A 24,673-nucleotide genomic window follows, 5' to 3' on the forward strand; every position below is an offset into this window, starting at 1 on the left:
CTTGCATCATCTGCTCTAGTTATATGTTATCATTATTGATGGGTGTAAAAAAATAACAAATGACCCCAAAAAACTGGAAATGTTTTTGTGTGATGTTCAATTATTAATTCAGTAATAGAGAATATTACCGGGGTCCCTGCATTCCCCCCGATTTGGCAGTTCTGCGGTAATTCAGGACAGTCCACAGATGGTTTGCTATGGTAGCCTCTGCTTTCATCCTCTGGTGCTTACGTGTTCCGTCACTTTCCCAATAATATGAACCGCTGTATTAAGAGGTGGCATTAAAAGACGCTGCCTCTGTGGTACAATCACTAGCAACAGCTGTACCCAGAAATAAAATGTCAGTGCAATTTCTCCCCTCAGGGCCGGATTAAGGGAGGGGCGACAGGGGCGGTCATCCCAGGGCCCTCACGCATTTGGGGTCCCCACACCCAGGCGCGGAGTGTTCTCCCTACTCCTGGCGGTTCAGCTGTTCAGTAACATCGGCCCCTGAGGGGGTGTTCCATGTACAGCAGTCCGTTGTCTTGCGGGATGCTGCATTGCAATCCCGCGAGACACTGACTCCAGCTACGCAGATAGCATGTGTGTGTGTAGCAAGTGTGTGTCTAGCGGGTGTGACTGTGTGTATCTGGTGTGGGTGTGCCTTGGGGGGGGGGGGTATCAGGGATCTTTGTCAGCTATTGTAATTGTCAGTTCTTCTGCTGAGGAAAAGTTAGACATTTAGGAATTTCTGGGAGGGAGGGTGCTGTTATAGACGTTTCAGGGGAAAGAAGAAAGGTGGACACAGGCCGAGGTCAGGGCAGGCAGTACAGGTATAAAACAGGATAACAGTGGCGATGATTGTCATACAAGGCAGGTACAGTAGGTACACCATAAAACAGTAGCGTATAGTTCATCAACTAAGGTAAGTACCCGAAACACAAGAAATAGTTAACATCTCAGCTTTGCTTGCATACTGCCATCAGGCTAACTCCTGCTTGCCTGCACCTCTTGTCATCTGTCTGTCGCCCCTCCCCACTAGATTGTCAGCTCTTCAGAGCAGGGCCCTCTTTCTTCTTGTTATCTAAGCCCTCGTCTCGACACATTTCACTCGCAGCTCTCCCCTACTCAAAGACCATCTTTACCCTGCTAGTAAAGGCTCTATGGCCACCAGCCTCTAGTAGTATGATGATCACTTCCTCAATACTTACATCTTAGCTGTATTATGTCTTGAGAATGTGTGGTGCTCTCTGTTACCTGTACTCTATTTCTGTTATTTATTTACTGTAATACTATGTTTTGTCTCCCTGTACTGTCCTTTGGGGGTAATTCCAAGTTGATCGCAGCAGGAAATTTTTTAGCAGTTGGGCAAAACCATGTGCACTGCAGGAGGGGGGCAGATGTAACATGTGCAGAGAGAGCTAGATTTGGGTGGGTTATTTTGTTTCTGTGCAGGGTAAATACTGGCTGCTTTATTTTTACACTGCACTTTAGATTGCAGATTGAACACCACACCCAAATCTATCTCTCTCTGCACATGTTATATCTGCCTCCCCTGCAGTGCACATGGTTTTGCCCAACTGCTAAAAAAATTCCTGCTGCGATCAACTTGGAATTACCCCCTTTGTACGGTGCTGCGAAACACATGTGGTGGCTTATAAATAAAATTTTATAATAATAATAATAATAATAATAATTTCCTTAAGAAAAGCTGAACATGTCGCAGTGATGCACCTGTGAACGCATGCACTTGCAAAACAGAGCCAGTCGTGGGGCCTAATAAGACCTTTGTGGGGCCTAATAAATGATAATAATTTTAAGCTAGAAGCACAGAAATGAAGGATTCTGTGAGTGTGCAGAATTCACATCTGGGTGAGTCCAGGGGTGGAATCCTATCAGGTGCACAGATTCAGGAATACACCTAGTTGTGCAGCCAGATGCAAAGATTAGACGGTGCTTCCTTCAGCGGAGCTGACAGAACTCAGGAGCGGAGTGAGCAGCATTCAGGGCAGATGTGCATGCATAGACATCCGTAGAAATGATTCCTCTGACGCACTGGCTCCTGGGATTTGCTCGGCCCTGCATTAGGGGTATTGGCAGAAATGTACGTACAGTGCAGTGTGCAGGCGTTACAGGATAACAAGGTTGGAAAACACTGATTTTAGATTATGGGAAGGAAGTTGTGGAAATAGCGGATACATTTCCGTAGCACCGAGCGTCTTCTATGGCCAATATGTGTATTATCCTAGTAATATGTGGTTTCTGTCTTGATTTTAAGGTTCACCTAGATGTTGCCGAGCAATGCAGCAGCAGCGGAACGCCAAGGGTAACTGGAATCCGTGAATTAGCGAGGGAAGCAAGAAAACACAATATTTTACTGTATGGTCTATTGATAAACTTCTGTAAGGTATGTACCTGTCTGAGTAACAGATCACCAAGCGTTCTCACTGTATTTCTCCTTCCTGTACAGTGAATAGCAGTCAGTATTTCATTCATCCAGTCATACTGCACAGGATAAGGGGTCATCTGAACAATGCGTAAAGGATCAATTACAGGAACCAATAGTAAGATAACACTCCGGATTAAATTACCTACAGCTAAAATACAATCTGTGCTCATATTTTTAATATGAGAAACTAGCAGTGTTACATGGTCGGGTCTGTAATGTGACTACGGTGACTTTTCCTCATTTCTCAGAGTCACTCAGTCAGAGGGGTTTGTTTTCAAGCACTAACAAGTCAAATATACTGTAGGTGTAAGTGTATTACATCGCTATAACTCACATCAGGAGGAGCGGACAGAAGTCAGCTCTCTCAGGGGGGATATGTACTAAGCAGTGATAAAGGTGGAGAAGTGAGCCAGTGGAGAAGTTGCCCATGGCAACCAATCAGCATTGACGTAACCTTTATAATTTGCATACTATAAAAGTATACAGAGCAGCTGATTGGTTGCCATGGGCAACTTCTCCACTGGCTCACTTCTCCACCTTTATCACTGCTTAGTACATGTCCCCCCTCAGTCTGGACTCACATTGGATTCAAATTCTCAATTTTGTAGCCGGTATATTTTATAATGTCATCAAATTGTCGACAGGGTCTGAACGTTAGCATTGATAGAATGTTGTAATCCATTATGCCGACATGACAATGGGCCTTTATTCAGGTCGCATTGCAAGCGCGATGCGATCGCAATTACTGAGACGGGTCTGCAGCGCGCACGCGCAGGCCCCGTCCTTCACGTGCGCACGCAGTTAATGCGTTCAGGCCGCATCAACTGCGAACGCCTCTGTTTGATTGACTGGATGAGGCGTTCGTGGACCGTTGCGGGGGCAGCACGGGGAAAAGGGGGGGGGGGGAGGGCAGTTCGGCTGTTTTTCGGGGCGGCTGCGCGACATCACACGCAGTCGCTCCCATCGATAAAATGTCGGTGGGACTCCTGCCGTCGTCCTAGTTTCTGTGACCGCGCACTAGTTGCCGTGCGATCGCAATTAGTGCGCGATCGCAGTTGGTGTGCGGCCTTGCCCTGCGATGGGCGGCTCTCAACATGCGAAAGAACGGATTGCAAATTCTGCTTTTTAGCAGAATTTGCAATCCGTACTAAATAGGGTCCAGTATCTACATTGTGAATGTCAACCGGCATCCTCATGCTTGACATGCTGCCGTCGACAACCTCAATGCTGACATTGTGTCAGTGTCGCCATTGGGAATGATGACGCGTCATATTAACCCCCTGTCACCCTCAGCATGCAGTCTGTTCAGAGGCTTTGGATTTACTGGCCCCGATCCTGTGACTGAGCCTGTCAGTGCGCACAGAGCGTTTCTGCAGGTGGTACGCTGGGTACACACTGGGCGGAATATATGTCAGATGCTTGAGCGAGCGGAGGATATATTGCAAGCGGCTGGGCAGGTGTATACACCCGATATGTCTGTAAATTCCTTTGTTCACAGGCATATCGCATGGGCTCTGCAGCGCCACCGATGGCTGCAAATACTATGGTGCATCTTGCTGTGTGTACGGGCGGTGCGCCAATTGCTTGTGCACTTGCTGCAGGGACTCACGTCACAGCTGGATGGGCAAATTCAAATGGCCGCCCAGCTGGATATCAGGAACGAGATATTGAGTGTGTATACTTACCTGAAGCGGCTGCTCGGCCAGCCGACACCTCAGTCCAGTGTGCACCCAGCAAAAGTCTACAGTCACACTGACATTTATACTGCGTCTACTTGGTTACAGGCTGATCTCCCCCCTAATAGAGTGACAGAGACAGTCATGGACTTGTGTAAATACTCCAGTGATGTCCTGGATATTGGGGGTAATTCCAAGCTGATCGCAGCAGGTATTTTGTTAGCAGTTGGGCAAAACCATGTGCACTGCAGGGGAGGCAGATATAACATGTGCAGAGAGAGTTAGATTTGGGTGGGGTGTGTTCAATCTGCAATCTAATTTGCAGTGAAAAAATAAAGCAGCCAGTATTTACCCTGCACAGAAATAAAATAACCCACCCAAATCTAACTCTTTCTGCACATGTTATATCTGCCTCCCCTGCAGTGCACATGGTTTTGCCCAACTGCTAACAAAATACCTGCTGCGATCAACTTCATTCCTTGGCCCTCTCCAGTGCATTTAATTGTGCATCTCCCTATCATGCCTGTAATGACTGTCCCCTCCTCAGACAATACGTCCACCACTGGGCCTATTAGTACTCCATTAATCCATTGTCCGGCTCCCCCACTTACCTGACTGGTGCGGGTGTGTTTTGCTATTGGATAAATAAAATGAATGTTAATACGGACTTGTGGGCCGGCATGAACAGCAGATATGTAGGTTCATTATGGCTGACTGCGGATGTCATTAGGGGAAGGGCAGGATCAGGGATTTATTTAAAATTAGGCACATAAGGTGCCCATAGAGCTGCAGAAATTCAATATGTACTTAATCAGCAGATCCAGCCATTGAGAGCTCCAAGTATCATATGTTGCTTATTTCCCCAGCTATTGTATTCAATATTTTGGTTTCTTTAGCCCTACCCCTGCATATTTAACACTTCTCTTAAGGATTTATGGAGTAGCTGCCTGGGGTGGATTTATACAGTAGCTGCCTGGGGCGGATCTATACAGTAGGCGCCTGTGGTGGATCTATACAGTGGGTGCCCGTGGAGAATTTATACAGTAGGCGCGTGTTGTGGATCTATACAGTAGGTGTCTGTGTTGGATTTATACATTAGGCGCTTGTGGTGGATTTATACATTAGGTGCCTGTGGTGGGTCTATACAGTAGGTGCCCGTGGTGAATTTATACATTAGGCGCTTGTGGTGGATTTATACATTAGGTGCCTGTGGGGTATTTATACAGTAGGCGCCTGTGGTGGATCTATACAGTATGTGCCCGTGGTGAATTTATACAGTAGGTGCCCGTGGGGTATTTATACAGTAGGCGCGTGTTGTGGATCTATACAGTACGTGTCTGTGTTGGATTTATACATTAGGCGCTTGTGGTGGATTTATACATTAGGTGCCTGTGGTGGATTTATACATTAGGCGCTTGTGGTGGATTTATACAGTACGTGTCTGTGGTGGATTTATACATTAGGCGCCTGTGGTGGATTTATACAGTAGGTGCCCGTGGTGAATTTATACAGTAGGTGTCTGTGGTGGATCTATACAGTAGGTGCCCGTGGGGTATTTATACAGTAGGCGCCTGTGGTGGCTCTATACAGTAGGTGCCTGTGGTGAATTTATACAGTAGGTGTCTGTGGTGGATCTATACAGTAGGTGCCCGTGGGGTATTTATACAGTAGGCGTGTGTTGTGGATCTATACAGTAGGTGTCTGTGTTGGATTTATACATTAGGCGCTTGTGGTGGATTTATACATTAGGTGCCTGTGGTGGATCTATACAGTAGGTGCCCGTGGGGTATTTATACAGTAGGCGTGTGTTGTGGATCTATACAGTAGGTGTCTGTGTTGGATTTATACATTAGGCGCTTGTGGTGGATTTATACATTAGGCGCCTGTGGTGAATTTATGCATTAGGCGCTTGTGGTGGATCTATACAGTAGGTGCCCGTGGTGAATTTATACATTAGGCGCTTGTGGTGGATTTATACATTAGGCGCTTGTGGTGGATTTATACATTAGGTGCCTGTGGGGTATTTATACAGTAGGCGCCTGTGGTGGATCTATACAGTATGTGCCCGTGGTGAATTTATACAGTAGGCGCGTGTTGTGGATCTATACAGTACGTGTCTGTGTTGGATTTATACATTAGGCGCTTGTGGTGGATTTATACATTAGGTGCCTGTGGTGGATTTATACATTAGGTGCTTGTGGTGGATTTATACAGTACGTGTCTATGGTGGATTTATACATTAGGCGCCTGTGGTGGATTTATACAGTAGGTGCCCGTGGTGAATTTATACAGTAGGTGTCTGTGGTGGATCTATACAGTAGGTGCCCGTGGGGTACGTATTTATACAGTAGGCGCCTGTGGTGGCTCTATACAGTAGGTGCCTGTGGTGAATTTATACAGTTGGTGTCTGTGGTGGATCTATACAGTAGGTGCCCGTGGGCTATTTATACAGTAGGCGTGTGTTGTGGATCTATAGAGTACGTGTCTGTGGTGGATTTATACATTAGGCGCCTGTGGTGGATTTATACATTAGGCGCTTGTGGTGGATTTATACAGTACGTGTCTGCAGTGGATTTATACAGTAGGCGTCCGTGGTGGATTTACGCAGTATGTGTCTGTCGTGGATTTATACATTAGGCGTCCGTGGTGGATTTACGCAATATGTGTCTGTCGTGGATTTATACATTAGGCGCCTGTGGTGGATTTATACAGTACGTGTCTGTGGTGGATTTATACATTAGGCGTCTGTGGTGGATTTATACATTAGGCGCTTGTGGTGGATTTATACAGTACGTGTCTATAGTGGATTTATACAGTAGGCGTCTGTGGCGGATTTATACATTAGACGCTTGTGGTGGATTTATACAATACGTGTCTATAGTGGATTTATACAGTAGGCATCTGTGGTGGATTTATACAGTACGTGTCTGTGGTGGATTTATACAGTACGTGTCTGGTGGATTTATACGTTAGGTGCTTGTGGATTTATACAGTACGTGTCTGTGGTGGATTTATACAGTACGTGTCTGTGGTGGATATATACATTAGGCGCCTGTGGTGGATTTATACAGTAGGCGCCTGTGGTGGATTTATACAGTAGGCGTCTGTGGTGGATTTATACATTAGGCGCCTGTGGTGGATTTATACAGTACGTGTCTGTGGTGGATTTATACAATACGTGTCTATAGTGGATTTATACAGTAGGCGTCTGTGGTGGATTTATACAGTACGTGTCTGTGGTGGATTTATACAGTACGTGTCTGTGGTGGATTTATACGTTAGGCGCTTGTGGATTTATACAGTACGTGTCTGTGGTGGATTTATACAGTACATGTCTGTGGTGGATATATACATTAGGCGCCTGTGGTGGATCTATACAGTAGGCGTCTCTGGTGGATTTATACAGTAGGTGTCTGTGGTGGATCTATACATTAGGCGCCTGTGGTGGATTTATACAGTACGTGTCTGTGGTGGATTTATACATTAGGCTCTTGTGGTGGATTTATACAGTACGTGTCTGTGGTGGATTTATACATTAGGCGCCTGTGGTGGATTTATACTGTAGGTGCCCGTGGTGAATTTATACAGTAGGTGTCTGTGGTGGATCTATACAGTAGGTGCCCGTGGGGTATTTATACAGTAGGCGCCTGTGGTGGGTCTATACAGTAGGTGCCTGTGGTGAATTTATACAGTAGGCGCGTGTTGTGGATCTATACAGTACGTGTCTGTGGTGGATTTATACATTAGGCGCCTGTGGTGGATTTATACAGTAGGTGTCTGGTGGATTTATACATTAGGCGCTTGTGGTGGATTTATACAGTATGTGTCTGCAGTGGATTTATACAGTAGGCGTCCGTAGCGGATTTACGCAGTATGTGTCTGTCGTGGATTTATACATTAGGCGTCCGTGGTGGATTTACGCAGTATGTGTCTGTCGTGGATTTATACATTAGACGCCTGTGGTCGATTTATACAGTACGTGTCTGTGGTGGATTTATACATTAGGCGTCTGTGGTGGATTTATACAGTACGTGTCGGTGGTGGATTTATACATTAGGCGCTTGTGGTGGATTTATACAGTATGTGTCTATAGTGGATTTATACAGTAGGCGTCTGTGGTGGATTTATACATTAGACGCTTGTGGTGGATTTTTACAATATGTGTCTATAGTGGATTTATACAGTAGGCGTCTGTGGTGGATTTATACCGTACGTGTCTGTGGTGGATTTATACAGTACGTGTCTGTGGTGGATTTATACGTTAGGCGCCTGTGGTGGATTTATACATTAGGCGCCTGTGGTGGATTTATACTTTAGGCACTTGTGGTGGATTTATACAGTATGTGTCTGTCGTGGATTTATACAGTACGTGACTGTGGTGGATATATACATTAGGCGCCTGTGGTGGATTTATACAGTAGGCGTCTGTGGTGGATTTAAACATTAGGCGGCTGTGGTGGATTTATACATTAGGCGCTTGTGGTGGATTTATACAGTACGTGTCTGTAGTGGATTTATACAGTAGGCGTCTGCGGTGGATTTAAGCAGTATGTGTCTGTCGTGGATTTATACAGTACGTGTCTGTGGTGGATTTATACATTAGGCACCTGTGGTGGATTTATACAGTACGTGTCTGTGGTGGATTTATACATTAGGCGCATGTGGTGGATTTATACATTAGGCGCTTGTGGTGGATTTATACATTAGACGCTTGTGGTGAATTTATACAGTACGTGTCTGTGGTGCATTTATACATTAGGTGCTTGTGGTGGATTTATACAGTACGTGTCTGTGGTGGATTTATACAGTACGTGTCAGTGGTGGATTTATACATTAGGCGCATGTGGTGGATTTATACATTAGGCGCCTGTGGTGGATCTATACAGTAGGTGCCTGTGGTGAACTTATACAGTAGGCGCGTGTTGTGGATCTATACAGTACGTGTCTGTGGTGGATTTATACATTAGGCGCCTGTGGTGGATTTATACAGTAGGTGTCTGGTGGATTTCTACATTAGCCGCCTGTGGTGGATTTATACATTAGGCGCTTGTGGTGGATTTATACAGTACGTGTCTGCAGTGGATTTATACAGTAGGCGTCCGTGGTGGATTTACGCAGTATGTGTCTGTCGTGGATTTATACATTAGGTTCCGTGGTGGATTTACGCAGTATGTGTCAGTCGTGGATTTATACATTATGCGCTTGTGGTGGATTTATACAGTATGTGTCTGTGGTGGATTTATACATTAGACGCTTGTGGTGGATTTATACAATACGTGTCTATAGTGGATTTATACAGTAGGTGTCTGTGGTGGATTTATACAGTACGTGTCTGTGGTGGATTTATACAGTACGTGTCTGTGGTGGATTTATACGTTAGGCGCTTGTGGATTTATACAGTACGTGTCTGTGGTGGATTTATACAGTACGTGTCTGTGGTGGATATATACATTAGGCACTTGTGGTGGATTTATACAGTAGGTGTCTGTGGTGGATTTATACATTAAGCGTCTGTGGTGGATTTACGCAGTATGTGTCTGTCGTGGATTTATACAGTACGTGTCTGTGGTGGATTTATACATTAGGCGCCTGTGGTGGATTTATACAGTAGGCGTCTGTGGTGGATTTAAACATTAGGCGCCTATGGTGGATTTATACATTAGGCGCTTGTGGTGGATTTATACAGTACGTGTCTGTAGTGGATTTATACAGTAGGCGTCTGTGGTGGATTTACGCAGTATGTGTCTGTCGTGGATTTATACAGTACGTGTCTGTGGTGATTTTATATATTAGGCGCCTGTGGTGGATTTATACAGTACTTGTCTGTGGTGGATTTATACATTAGGCGCCTGTGGTGGATTTATACAGTACGTGTCTGTGGTGAATTTATACATTAGGCGCATGTGGTGGATTTATACATTAGATGCTTGAGGTGGATTTATACATTAGACGCTTGTGGTGGATTTATACAGTACGTGTCTGTGGTGGATTTATACAGTACGTGTCTGTGGTGGATTTATACATCAGGTGCTTGTGATGGATTTATACAGTACGTGTCTGTGGTGGATTTATACACTACGTGTCTGTGGTGGATTTATACAGTACGTGTCTGTGGTGGATATATACATTAGGCGCCTGTGGTGGATTTATACAGTAGGCGCCTGTGGTGGATTTATACATTAGGCGCCTGTGGTGGATTTATAACTTAGGCGTTTGTGGTGGATTTATACAGTAGGTGTCTGGGGTGGATTTATACATTAGGCGCTTGTGGTGGATTTATACAGTAGGTGTTTGTAGTGGATTTATACAGTAGGCGTCTGTGGTGGATTTACGCAGCACGTGTCTGTGGTGGATTTATGCAGTACGTGTCTGTGGTGGATTTATACAGTACGTGTCTGTGGTGGATTTATACAGTAGGCGTCCGTAGTGGATTTACGCAGTATGTGTCATTAGGCGCCTGTGGTGGATTTATACAGTACGTGTCTGTGGTGGATTTATACATTAGGCGCATGTGGTGGATTTATACATTAGGCGCTTGTGGTGGATTTATACATTAGATGCTTGTGGTGGATTTATACAGTACGTGTCTGTGGTGGATTTATACAGTACGTGTCTGTGGTGGATTTATACAGTACGTGTCTGTGTTGGATTTATACATTAGGCGCATGTGGTGGATTTATACATTAGGCGCTTGTAGTGGATTTATACATTAGATGCTTGTGGTGGATTTATACAGTACGTGTCTGTGGTGGATTTATACAGTACGTGTCTGTGGTGGATTTATACATTAGGTGCTTGTGGTGGATTTATACAGTACATGTCTGTGGTGGATTTATACAGTAGGCGCTTGTGGTGGATTTATACATTAGGCGCCTGTGGTGGATTTATACAGTAGGCACTTGTGGTGGATGTATACAGTAGGTGTCTGGGGTGGATTTATACAGTAGGCGCTTGTGGTGGATGTATACAGTAGGTGTCTGGGGTGGATTTATACATTAGGCGCTTGTGGTGGATTTATACAGTACGTGTCTGGGGTGGATTTATGCATTAGGTGTATTATGGCAACATCATAATTCCAGCGCTATATAAAATACATTGTTTTTAAACGCATCACCTGCAAGAAGCATAACACAGAAAAACAGATCATTTCATATAAGGGAAGAGCTAAGTATTTTGTAATGAACCATAAATCCTTGAAAAGGAGATGTTGCTGATCTATGACGGTGCTTTGTTATGTCTCTATAATCTATTATTTATCTGAGCTTCAACTTCCAAAACTCAAAACAGTCCCATCCGGAAATATAAACCTGTCACAAAGAGATTTACTGGAAATTGGAAACACTTTTACACTGACACTTTGGCTTGGGCAATTTAATTAAATAGTTTGGGATAGTATATTGTGTAAGGCTAATAACGTGTTTTCCACCTGATTCATCTGATGTGGGCATGACGTTTTATTAAGGTCTCTATTCACAGAGTAAACGTGTGCTAACCTAATATTAAAGGGACAGATTTATCAAAGCATGGAGAGAGATAATGTGGAGAGAGATACAGTATCAACCAATCAGCTCATAACTGCCATGTTACAGGCTGTGTTTGAAGAATTGACAGGAGCTGATTGGTTGCCATACTGCCTTACCGCTGGAACTCCCCACTTTAGCCCTGTGTTTGATATGTAGTGTGAGGACTATGCAGCCTTGTGGTCAGTCTAGTGAAAACACGCGTGGAGAACTGGACAGAGCAAAGTCTTGCTGCTTTACACCCTGATGCAGATTGGGGACTGCGTAACATGCGTGTAATTGCTCTGTGCATGCCAGACCAGTGTGTGTACACATATGTGCTCATGCAGTGATACAGCCACTTACAGGCAGGGCTGCCCAAATGGTGGGGGACTGGGTGGACATATGTCTGGGGGCCCACGATTCGGAGGGGCCTGTCCAGCATACCTTACCAGTTTTGGCGTTTGTTACCAATTAACTGGCACAGTAGTTTGCCATGTGACTGTGCCTTCCTGCTGTGTCTCACATTATTTTAACAAGGAAATCCGTTCTGCACAGGTGGTCCGTACCCGGGTTTTGACGTACCAGTCTTTGACTGCCGACATCGCTTGACCATTTTCAGCTGCAGAATGTGGCATTTGGAATCACATGTGTCAAAAACCAAAGTGAACGTAATTTTCCACTCTCAGCACTACTCCACCGATCTCCGCATGTGCCTAGATCGGCTGCAGCAGTAAGACCGTCTATTACCACAGGGGAAGTGTGGGGGAGTGTTGCAGTCGAGACATATGGACAGTGGGTGGTATGAGGTATTGTTCTACAGTGGAGACATGAAGATCTATGGAAGCAAGGAGCTAGGGGTAATGCCACTGGGGGATCTAAAAGGCATGAAACTACAGTGAGGTGTAGCAACATCAAAGTTTGTCAAGGGGACACATAATTCCTGTGGGTGTCCCTGCTTACAGTACAGTGAGGGAGTGTTATGTCTGCATTTTCCCATGATCATTTTGGGAATAAACACTGGTATTATGAATAAAGCACATACTAACTACAATTTAGCTGTGGCCACAAAGCAAACTCCAGTGCAAATGCAGAAAAGACCTGATGATGCAAAGGCGATGCTGATGAAGTGTATTGTGGATCCGAGTAACAAGTATATAATTATTATTACCCCCTCTGCCTGGAGCAGAATGTAAGGATACAGTAACGTCTGCTCAGGAGGGAAGTATACAATAAGCACCCCCACGTATTGGGAAAGGGGGAGGATACTTAGGGTAACAGGTACATCATTTTGGTTGCTGGTTCTAGTGAATATGGCCAAGCCTTTGGGGCTGTGCCTAGAAGATGGCGTGTAATAAGATGACTACATAAGAAACTGTACTGCTGTCACACACAGAGGGGTAGGTGTACTACTACAGCTTCTATGGAGGTGCAGCCTGTAGCAACCAATCACATTCTAGCTAACATTTCTCTATTACATCCTAGAAAATGAGAGACAGAATCTGATTGGTTGCTACAGGCAACGCATGCCCCCCCCCCCCCTTTTTTTAGAAGCTTTATAGTTGGTGAGACGGGGTCCGAACAAAGCAGGCGTGTCCGTACTGTTGCAGGAGCGGGCCGTGGTGGCTGTGTGACGTCACACACAACCGCTGCGACCCGGGACACGGAGGTTAGCTGCCTGTCAGGCTGCGCAGGCAGGGAGCTAGTCGGCGGGTGCAAAAGCATCGCCAGCGAGTGATCCATTTGCACCCGTGCTGGGGTGGGGGGGGGGGGCAGGGCCTGACATGCGGGGCAGACTAGCCCTGTGCTGGGCGCATCCCCCGCATGTCAGAAAAACTGATCGTAGATGTACTAAATTTAGCACATGTACGATCAGATCTGAATTAGGCCCTCTGTCCACTATATTGCCAGCCACTGAGCGGTGTGTATGGACCTCCCGTTTCTACTATTCCTATCATTGCATGTTTAGTGGACGTGGATAAGTTTGCCCGGAGAATAAACTTTACGCTTAGCCAGTACTTTAAAACAGGGACATTTTCAGGCACATCATTGTATAACCCAGGGGCCTCCGCTGGTGTATTACCTATTATGTGACATACACCTATTACTAGAAGGGTGCTTTACAAAGCATTAGACATAAGAGTTTCTGCTTATCCGTGGTGTATCAGCAGGAAGAGTCCTGTCTCTGACTCTATGTTGCTGTTATGGATATTACGTGAGGTATTTGAAACATGTCCCAGAGATCTGTCACTTTCTGCTAAAGAGCTGTCAGTCTGATATATGAGGGCCTTTAATCCCCGTCCCTGATGTTTTCATCTAAACCATTTCCTCTTCTTTGGAGAGGAAAGAAAAGAAAAGAAAGGGAAGGCCAACTGGGGATCAGATAAGCTGCCGGGCAGCCCCTGCTTCCATAATGTCTTTCTCAGACATTCCGCCTGGTAACACACCACCTACATTATACTGCGCGGTAACTGGTGCCTACAGGGGAGATTGTCTCCAGTGATAGATGGACCACGCATCCCCGTACTAATCACTGTGGCAGCAGGCAGCTCATTACAGTCACAGTATTATATAGAGTCACTCATTACAGTATTGTAAGATCTGTACAGTCAGTATATTATTTTATGCTACATTGCTACGCTGCTGATTTTTCCCTACAAATCAGAGCAATTCCCCTGTTCTTCCGATGCCAGGCTTAGAGGGTTTGGGGAAATCCAGCATGTTGGGATTTCTCGATTCACCGAAAAAAAGTAGTCCGGCCAGTCAGCCGGCTGTTTATTTATTAAGTTTCTTATACAGCGCAGCATATTCAGTTGCACTTTACAATTAGCACAGTATTAATAGAACAAAACTGGGTAACAGACAGACATAGAGGTATGAAGTACATATATATATCTATATATTCTGCCTTCTCTATTAGGGGCCCCACTCTCTTAAGTGCCTCGGGCCCCCCATGGTCTTAATCCGGCTCTGCCCAGGGTGCAACCCGCCTCAGGCACCTTTCACACCGCAGACAGCAGCCCGGCATATTTTTGAGTTGCTGACGTCAGCGGGGGGCAGCGCTTGACGATCACATGATCTCCAAGTGACAACCGTACATAGAGAGTGAATGGGTAATGGGTCGCATTGACCCGGCTCCCGTTCACACCACACAGTGAGCCGGGTTGAACACGTGTTCAACCCGGCTCAAAAGCAGGGTTGAAATACCGGGTCACTCGACCCGGTATTTTAACCCTGGACCCTTTTCACACCGCACATGAACACGGGTTTTGCGCGTTCATGTGCCAAAAACCCGTGTTTAGGGGTGCTGGTTTGAAAGGGGTATAAAAAAGGTGCCAATTCCAAAGATATCTTTCATCTTTCAAATTGTTTGAAAAATTGTTTAATATGTACACTCAATTTCATTTGTCAGGGTTCTGGGAAGTTCAAGGGAAATTGCTCATCTTCCACATTGTTCATCTTTCACATTGGTCATGTCTTCTAGTGTGTAGGGCCCTTTGGCGCATACAGTACGCTCAAAGCCGACCCTAACCAATATGATGCCCTAGGCAAGATTTTGGCTGGTGCCCCCTAGCACCGCCGCTAGTTCTGCAGGAGATTCCTGGCATGAGTCAGCTGGCAGTTCTGCTAACGTTGGGCGCCTTTTGTTTATGAAAATGCATTATTGTGTGGCTAGGATGCACAAGCAGCTTCCGCTGATAAAAATGAAATGCAGCATGCCTATATTCTGTGTGCGACTGCGGCTGTATCTGCATACGAAATGCTACATTACAGTGTGTTCCAGGTATACACTGCAACGTAGCATTTCGTATGTAGATACAGCCGCAGTCACACACAGAATATAGGCATGCCGCATATCATTTTAATCAGCAGAAGCTGCTGGTGCCCCTAAGCATACCAAATGTCCTAGGATTTTGCCTAGTTTGCCTATGCCTAAGGCTGGCTCTGAGTACGCTTCCCATCCTGAGGGGTCACAACCTGTGCATGCGGACAGCTCTGCAAGCCTTTTGCAATTATGTTTTAGACAAAATTCCGTCCACCTCACCGCGAGCCCCACTCAGAACAAGTAATATGTATTATACATGTATTTATTCCCAATCACTAAATGACTGCACAGCAATCGTGCCACGGAGTATTGTAGTGTATCCGCTGCTCAGTAATGCACTGTAGGTATTTGGCATCCGCCTCACTGTCTGTATTGTTACACGTTATTTCTAGACCTCACAGAGCTTCCAGTGTTTGGCTTCTTGGCAGGCATTTGTAGTTTGTAATATTTATTTTAATCAGGACGATATTCTGTAATTAGTGTTTGCCATAATTATTTTCTATTCCCGCATTTCTGCTCTTTTAAACTTACCGTTGTTCATTAAGTTGAGAGGACTGTAACAAGGAGATGTGATGAATTAAGTTATTATGAGATTCATAGCTGAAGTGCATATGTTGCAACAAAGTGTAAAATCCTTTTAAATAGAAAGTAGTTTATGCAATACATTGGCTTCATCGTGTGTGGCACTGTCAGGAGGGAATTTTTAGGGCTTTTCGTTTTTATTGTTGTTATTGGCAGAGCTTCAACTTTTAGCTTTCACAAGTCGTTACTTTTCTAACAGCTCCAATTTGGTTCTTAAACAACACAAGGTGACATATTGGAAATAAAAAGTCTCGCGTAACGCACAGCCAGAGAACGCAGCCATTTTGTGCCCTCTGCCAAGGTGACGTCACTAGTTCCTTGCCAGTTGGTTAAACATTACTTCGGCCCTCAAATGACTGCCTCAACTTGTGTTGGTGTCAAGTTCATTTACATTTGGGCATTCCCCCCAGAAACATTTCAGTACGGAGATATCCCCCTTTCCGGGTGCTCAATCTCCTCCCTCCCCACAGCCCTTCTCCACCTGCCTCCGGGGCCCTTCTCACCCCGTGCACCCAGCTCTGGCCCCTACAGTTGGTGTCTAGTTTTTGTGGGACCAGTCCTGCACCTTTCTCATCTCCCACTTCATATGTTCCTCCCCTATTCCCTCTCAGCTCCCTTTTCATCCTTTTTCCATCCCCCTTCCTCACAACAACCTCTGAATAGAAATTCTTTGAAACTCAGCAAACAGTCAATGAACCCCCTATTGTGGTCTAATACACTGACTAATACTGTGCTAATACAGATAGATCTATCATCAGGTAGGTGGTGTGGTGGGTAAGTCCAGCTGCCCTTGAGAGGCGCTAAAATTAAATTTTACCTCCCCCCAACCTAAATATGCGTTGGCGTCCCTGGTTACTAATAATATGATAAGGGTTCCTCAACCGGAACTCTCACCATTTGTTTTATGGAGCAGGGTTGCGATACTTACAACTGCCCAGGGCCAATGCCACCCAGCTTTGGTAATGCTCAGGGGCAGATGTATTAACCTGGAGAAGGCATAAGGAAGTGATAAACCAGTGATATGTGCAAGGTGATAAAGGCACCAGCCAATCAGCTCCAATATGTAAATTAACAGTTAGGATCCGATTGGCTGGTGTCTTTATCACCTTGCACATATCACTGGTTTATCACTTCCTTATGTCTTCTCCAGGTTAATACATCTGCCCCTCAGTCTTGTGCAGAGCTGGAGGAAACAACAGATAATTCAGGCACTAATTCATTGGCTAACATAAACTCAGAGTGACACGCACGTGGCTCAGAGATGTGGCCGGATTGCATGATAGTGATAAAACTTCTCTGCTAGATGGCATGGATCAGTTTGATGTGCGACATTTGTACATCTGTGTGCGATGGCGTGTGAATCTGTGAGCGCAGTGCCATGATGTAGCCGCCGTGGCTTCTCTGCACGCTGAGCTCAGTCATGCGCCATCTTTCCGTATGTGTTTACAACTGGTTACTGTGCGGATAAGGTTGCAGGCCGGCATCTCTGGTGCACTGTGAGTGGTGTTTGCTGAGCCTGCTAAGTGAGTACGTTACGCTACTCCTCTCAGAGCATCTCAGTCGCGCCAAGGCGTCTTGTCCCCTATGACGTATAGACGCTGGCTGTATGAGGACACAGCTGTGCCTTCACCTTTCAGTTAACCATCTGCACGCCCACAAAGCGCCCTCAGAACACCTAAAGGAAAATTCATATACGGCTTCAGCGCCCAGGTAAAATGTCCAGAGCTAGTCAGTTAGTGGCCGTGGTAGGCCCGTGTCTAGCCCCTTAACATGAATTTATGAACGCAGCCCTTGGACCACCGAATCGAATACCCCTTACAGGCAGACGACCAGATACACTTACTCTGCCACCAATGAAAATGCTGCCAAGGTGCTTACCAGTAGTTTCTCACCGTGGCGTATTCTCATCAGACTCATGAATGAGCCCCTTTGTCCTTAGAAAGACAGATTTAAATTGTTTTATTAATAAAGTGATTCTTAACCATGCTGTACCCTGCTGAACCGCCATGGATAGAGGCAAACATAGCCCCACAGCAGAGACAATGGGGCCTAATTCACACCTGAACGCTAGGGTGCGTTTTTTGCATCTCTGCAATCAGGTAGTTGCCGCCTACAGGGGGAGGGGGAAATCGCTGTGCAGGGGTGCGATGGCATATGCAGGAGAGCTGCACAGCCCAGGACTTACTCTTCCAGTGTGATGATCAGGGCCAGAGCTGATGTCAGAAACCCTCACTCCAAACGCCTGGCCCCTCCTGCGTTTCTCTAGACACTCCTTAGAAACGGTCAGTTGACACCCACAGTCACCTTGCGATCGCCTGTGCGATCACTTTTTTCACCAATCCCGTCGCTGCAGACCGACACACCTGCGCATTGCGGAGCATCTCAGACCTTGCACATTTGGCTGTACACCAGGGAAGGGCTTTGTCTCGGCATTATCATAATGTGATCGCCAAAGACGCAGACACGAAGACACAGCTGCATCCGACTCTTAAGGTGGGTACACACTGATAGATATATCTGGCGATCAATAGATCGGCAGATATATCTATGGACGGATCGGGCAGTGTGCTGTGCATACACACTGCCCGATCCGTCGGGGACTGACGTCATGAACTGGGCGGGCGTGTACACATGCCCGCCCAGTTCGGCTGTCGTTCAACGCCGGCTGCCGCAGCATGTGTATGGGCGGTCGGCCGACCGCCTGTACACACACAGCGATGCGCCAATATATCGGTAGATATATTGTCCGTCGGCTGTGCTGTGGGGCTGACGCGATATGTCTGTGAACGACCGAGTTCACAGATATATCGCTCGTACACACTGGCCGACGAACCCGCGATATATCGGCCAGTGTGTACCCACCTATATCGGCCAGTGCGTACCACAGAGACGGACAGAAAATGGACAGAACCGGAGTAGAGAAAATAACACCCTTACATGCGGTGTAACCGCTTTCTGCAACTCCTGTGCTATTTCGACTTTGGATAAATACTCCCTTTTAATGTGTGTGCCAATTGTGGCTTTTGTTTAATGTTCGCACAAGGGCAAGTGATTTCATTTGTATAAACATGTAACAGCGATGTGTGTGTTGACTTTTTTTTTTTTTTTTTACAAAACCGGAACAAACTATGTAATGTACATATCTCTATTTATACAGCAGCTTTATTATATAATAACATGAGTTTCCTCTATCATAGCATATGTGTTATTCTGCGCCGGCTAAACCGCCAACACATTGATGTAAATATTATGTGGCTGCCTGGGAAGAGTCAATACGGTCTTCCAGCTGTTGGCTGGTGTGTAACTAAGGCTTATGGAGTACATTAGAGCACCGCAAGCTCCTTGGGTCACATTGGAGGGAACGCAATCATATCTGAAAACTTCTTGTACAAACACCGGGGAGGCGGACGGAAATTCCATATTTCCTTTGTTTGCCTTGCTCCTATGTTGCCTGCACTAGTCAGGATTAGCTGGAAAAGATAACAGGAGGCTTCGTACACAGGGCAAAGTGGAAACGGTTACTACAGCTTTCCGCATCTACACGAATGAAGCAGAAGTCATACTTACTATGCACAGATATTCCTAATGTTCACGTCTGATTAAACGCATCAAATCACCCCGAGTTGCTCTGTCAATAAAATGCAATGTTAAATAATACCGTATTTATAGCTGTGTATAATGGGAACATTGGTAAATATTATGGTGTCTATTTAGTAAGAATACTAAAAGTTGTACAAAAATATTGGTGCATTCTTTATCTCGCCATATTTCATTTAAACTTCATACCGGGATAGTCCACCCGTTAAAGGCTGTCTCGGCAAGGAGATAACCTGCCGTTATAGCAGTTTTTGCAAATGTGAAAGACACTTTCAATCATCCACTGCACCTGCGGAACTTGGGCATGTATAGAACTGGTCAGAGGGACCGGCGAAAATGGTGCGCTCTGTGAGACAGCAGGACCAGTTTCTTTCCTGCGCATCTGCAGTGCGAGTAGACATAACACTGAGGTGATTCAGATCTGATCACTGGGCTGCTAGTTTTGCTGTCCTGCGATCAGATAGTCGCCGCCTCCAGGGGGAGTGTAAATTCGAGATGGTGTTTTTTCTTCAAAGTGTCATCTCGGGAATTTACTAAACTCAAATCACGGCAGTGATGAGGGCATTCGTATTTTTTTGGAAGTCCTGAGTGTGTATATACAGACTTCAGGATAGCCTCCTGCTTTTTATCAGCAGGCTCCTTCAAGGTGGCCGTATACTAAGACGGCAGTGCCACCTTTTTTGACAAACGTGTGAGCGCCTTATCCACCCTAAGGGATATCTCCCAACGTGACCTATCCTCTGGCGGGAAAGGGTACGCCATCAGTAACTTTTTAGAAATTACAAGTTTCTTATCGGGGGAACCCACGCTACTTTACACACTTCATTCATTCATCTGATGTTGACCGAAAGTAACCTCACCGCTGACCACAAAGTTCCCACCATTGGTTACAATGGAGTGCATAGGCGCTACATTGTATCACTGCCGTGTGCTGCCTGACATACACTACAGGAGCACACAGCCAATCAGGAGGGTTCCACGACGTGGCGCTCCCTGATTGGCAGAAGGAACCCTCTTAGACAGAAGTCAGGGGGGGTTCCTGGCAGTCGGGGAAAGGGGTCCCATGTGAAAACATGGGGCCCCTTCCAGTGCGTGGTCGGGTGTCCATTTTTTTATTTTGCAAAGTACGTGGATTACAAATAGAACAGAAGAGGAACGATCTACACTGGATTATGTGAGTATAATTTTTCCAACAGGTACCCCATGGGTTCTACATGGAGAAGAGGACCGACCCTCGTGTGAACATAGGTAAGTATGTATGTTTGGAGGTGTGGATGTATGAATTAAACTTTTCCTTTCAAGGTGTGTGTCTTCTGTTTTTATTGGGGTATTTTTTTAGTAGTAGTACTACAGGTACCAGCGGGCCCGTTTTTACACCGCATGCTGGTACTTGTGGTTCTCCAAGTACCAGCTTGCGGGGGAGGCTTGCTGGGACTTGTAGTACTGCTACTAAAAACAATATCCAAATTTTGACAAAAAGGCTATCAGCCCCCCCCATCCGCCGCCCTTGGATGGGGGGGGACAGCCTCGGGCTTCACCCCTGGCCCTTGGGTGGCTGGAGGGGGGGGACCCCTTGATTGAAGGGGCCCCCACTCCTCCAGGGTACCCTGGCCAGGGGTGACTAGTTGGGTATGTAATGCCAGGGCCGCAGGGACTAATATAAAAGTGTCCCCCGGCTGTGGCATTATGTATCTGGCTAGTGGAGCCCGGTGCTGGTTTCAGAAATACGGGGGACCCCTACGCTTTTTGTCCCCCGTATTTTTGGAACCAGGACCAGGCGCAGAGCCCGCTGCTGGTTGATTAAATATGGGGGAACCCCGGTCAATTTTTTCCCCCATATTTTTTCAACCAGGACCGGCTCAAAGAGCTCGAGGCTGGTTTTGCTTAGGAGGGGGGACCCCACGCATTTTTTTAAAAAATGTTAACAATGTTTTATTTTTTACGAAAGGTGCACAATGAAGCCCAGCACGGATATCACAGATCCGGCCGAGATTCATTGTGTTAAAGTCGGCAGTGTTTTACAATTCACTCACGTAAAACACTGCCAAAAAAATACGAATGACATCGACATCGGTAAATACGAAAATGCAGAATACGACAGCTTAGTAAATTAGTCGTAATAAATTCAAAAAGTTGCAATTTTACACTTTCGATGTCATTCGTGATTGAACTTTAACCTCATTCGGAAAAATACGAATTTTAGTAAATATACCCCCAAGTGTGCTATCCCATGTGTACGCTGAGCTGCTAAAATCCACTGTGCAGTGTGTGCGCAGCCCAGGACTTACTCCTACAGTGCAATGAGAACAGGCTGATCGGGGTCGGAGCTGACGTCAGACACCCTCCCTGAAAACGCTTGGGAACGCCTTCGTTTTCTCTGACACTCCTAATAAACAAAAGGCTTCCTCCGGTCAATCACCCTGCGAACGCCCCTGCGATCGGATTTTTCGCACCATCCCGTCGCTGACCAGTGATGCCCATTGTTGTTGTCCGACGCACGTGCTCATTGCGGTGCATGCGCAGTTATGACCTGATCGCCTGCTGAGCGAAAACGCACAGCAGTGATCAGGTATATATCACCCCCACTGTCCAGAGATGGACTTATGTACTTCACAGGAATCTGACATAAGAAAAGTTGGAGAAATCTGTAATGTCTCCACACTTTTTTTCTTTACTAAATATGGAGATGTGCTATTATAGTCTTTCTCCAGCTAAAGTGCCACACAGAAGCCTTGCTTTAGTTTGCTTTAGGGGACATTTACTAAGCAGTGAAAAGAGCGGAGAAGTGAGCCAGTGGAGAAGTGGCCCCATCAACCAATCAGCAGCTCTGTATCATTTTATAGTATGCAAATTATAGATGTTACTTCAGTGCTGATTGGCTGCCATGGGGACTTCACCACTGGCTCACTTCTCCGCTCTTATCACTGCTTAGTAAATGTCCCCCTAAATAGACTATAGGTCACATCGCTGATAATGCTGTTTAGTACAGAGCAACAATGAATGAATGTTTCAAATGTTTTTGCCTAATTTCCACCGCCTGTCTCCCAAGTATAAGAGCTACAAATATTTTAATTTATCTTTTTGTTTTATGACCGCAAGACATTACAGCTTATCACCTTCTGTGCAGCAATAAAGGTTAATTGTTTTATCGTGTACTACAAGTCCTGCCAACAGGATTAATAATTATTTATTAACATTTGTTTATATAGCACCAGCATATTACTTAGTACTGTACAAGAAAAACGTACTGTTACATTTGTTATTACTTTATCAAAACAGCGTGGACCATTCATATTGTTACATCCGAGTTTTTATTTATTTTTTATATAGTTACCAGTTTTAAAATGACATCATTCTGTATAATACATCTGGTTTGGTTTTACGCCTCACATAGGTTTCTTTGATATGTCGCTTTCTCTATTAAATATATCTTGAAATGTAGCATTTTATTGCGGCTCCAATACTTAGGTTTGATTCAGTCTCACATAAACACTATGGTACTGTATGTGATTATATGTGTTTATTGTTACAGTGATGAAAGGAAAAGCGAGAAGGTAGAGATGAAAAAGATAAAGTAGAAATCAGTAGTTACTAATACCACTTTTACACTCGCACTCCCGGGTCACTCCCGGGATGCTTCCCGGGATGCATCCCGGGATGCATTCCCGGGACTGACCCCTTTCACACTGCATTAAGACCTGGGATCGACCCGGGACAGCCCCATTTACACTGATCCCGGGATATCCCTGCAAATGCATTAGTATGTCATTAGAAATGGCCTTGGGCTCAGAAAAGATGACATCAGCTTTTCTGAGCCCAAGAAAGCTCCAATCCAAGTCCTTTTAACAGTCCCGGGATAGTGAATCCCGGGACGGACCCTTTCACACTACACAGCTTCCCGGGACGGTCCCGGGTTCAACCCTGCTTTTGACCTGGGATGAAATCCCGGGATGCTCGTCCCGGGAAATTGTCCATGTACCCATTTACACTGAGAAGAATCCCGGGATGATGCGCGTTCACGTGCAATATCCCGGGATTTTCCTGCGAGTGTAAAAGGGGTATTAGGGGTATACTAACCAAAGTGCGGGCTTATAGACGTGAAGATTCTGTTTATCACTTCTAAAGCACCATCTAGAAGAAAATACCCAGAATGTGATTGTTTGCTATGGCTAACATCTCCACTTTTACAAACCCGCACTTTAATAAATACAGTATACCCCTAAGAGTCAGGGCCAGATCAGGACCAAAAGTAGGATTTTCGTCACCCGGGGCAAGGCAGTAATTTGTGTCCTCTCTATTGTGTGTAGCCTGCAGCTTGTTATCTGTTGGTGCTGGGCAGGCAGCCGGGATCATAGCCTGCTGAAAAATACAGCACCAACAGCTCGCTTCTATAGCTTGCAATGTGCACCGCACGCTAGTCGCAGCACTGCATGGCAAAGAAGACAGTTTAAGACAGTAGCCGGCATAGGAGAGATCCCAGGTACTGGAGCTCACCCGCGCAGCGTCGGAGCCAGCTGCGGTCAGACAGATGGGTCAGAGACACTGCCCCGGGAGCCGAATGCTGTCTCACTGGAGCAGCACAGCACTGCCAGTAAAACAAACCCAAAAAGAAACCCTGCTCCTCTGTAACTCATCTGCAACTCCTCTGCGCCCCATCAAATCCTGCACTCGGGGCACATGCCCCCTTAGACCCTACCTAGTTGCGGCCCTGGCCAGATCAACAATGGGGCAAGGGAAACTACAGCTCCAGGCCCCCACATAGGATAGTCCGTCATTTTGACAGTGTGATGACGACCGGCTGCCCAGCTCCTGTGTATGAGAATTGTGTTTCTATTTTTCTCACAAAATAATGTAATTCTTCTATTTTTACGTATTTATGGAGACAGTTAGGCTGATAGTGTAGGGGGGTGTACACACTCACACAGCCCTGGCCACAGCTCCGCCCCTTATCACAGTAGGCCCTTGCTAATTTTGAGCCCCAGGCCCATGTGGCCTTTGATCCATCCTTGCTAATAATTTAGACACAGATGTAAAAAGAAGATTAAAAAGGATAAATCAAGAAATA

General features: G+C 45.8%; 1 protein-coding gene across 3 annotated transcripts in view; it reads left to right on the plus strand.

The window, feature by feature from the left end:
• The window catches only part of CRPPA (CDP-L-ribitol pyrophosphorylase A), a 535,384-nt gene that overhangs the window by 295,273 nt on the left and 215,438 nt on the right, over nt 1-24,673 (plus strand). For all 3 annotated transcript variants that reach the window (XM_063924417.1, XM_063924416.1, XM_063924419.1), the window contains one exon: nt 2,258-2,386. In XM_063924417.1, the coding sequence (XP_063780487.1) occupies nt 2,258-2,386 (129 nt within the window). The remainder of the gene's footprint in view (nt 1-2,257; nt 2,387-24,673) is intronic.

This window comes from Pseudophryne corroboree, chromosome 5, assembly GCF_028390025.1.
Source record: "Pseudophryne corroboree isolate aPseCor3 chromosome 5, aPseCor3.hap2, whole genome shotgun sequence".
In the NCBI taxonomy this organism is placed as follows: Eukaryota; Metazoa; Chordata; class Amphibia; order Anura; family Myobatrachidae; genus Pseudophryne; species Pseudophryne corroboree.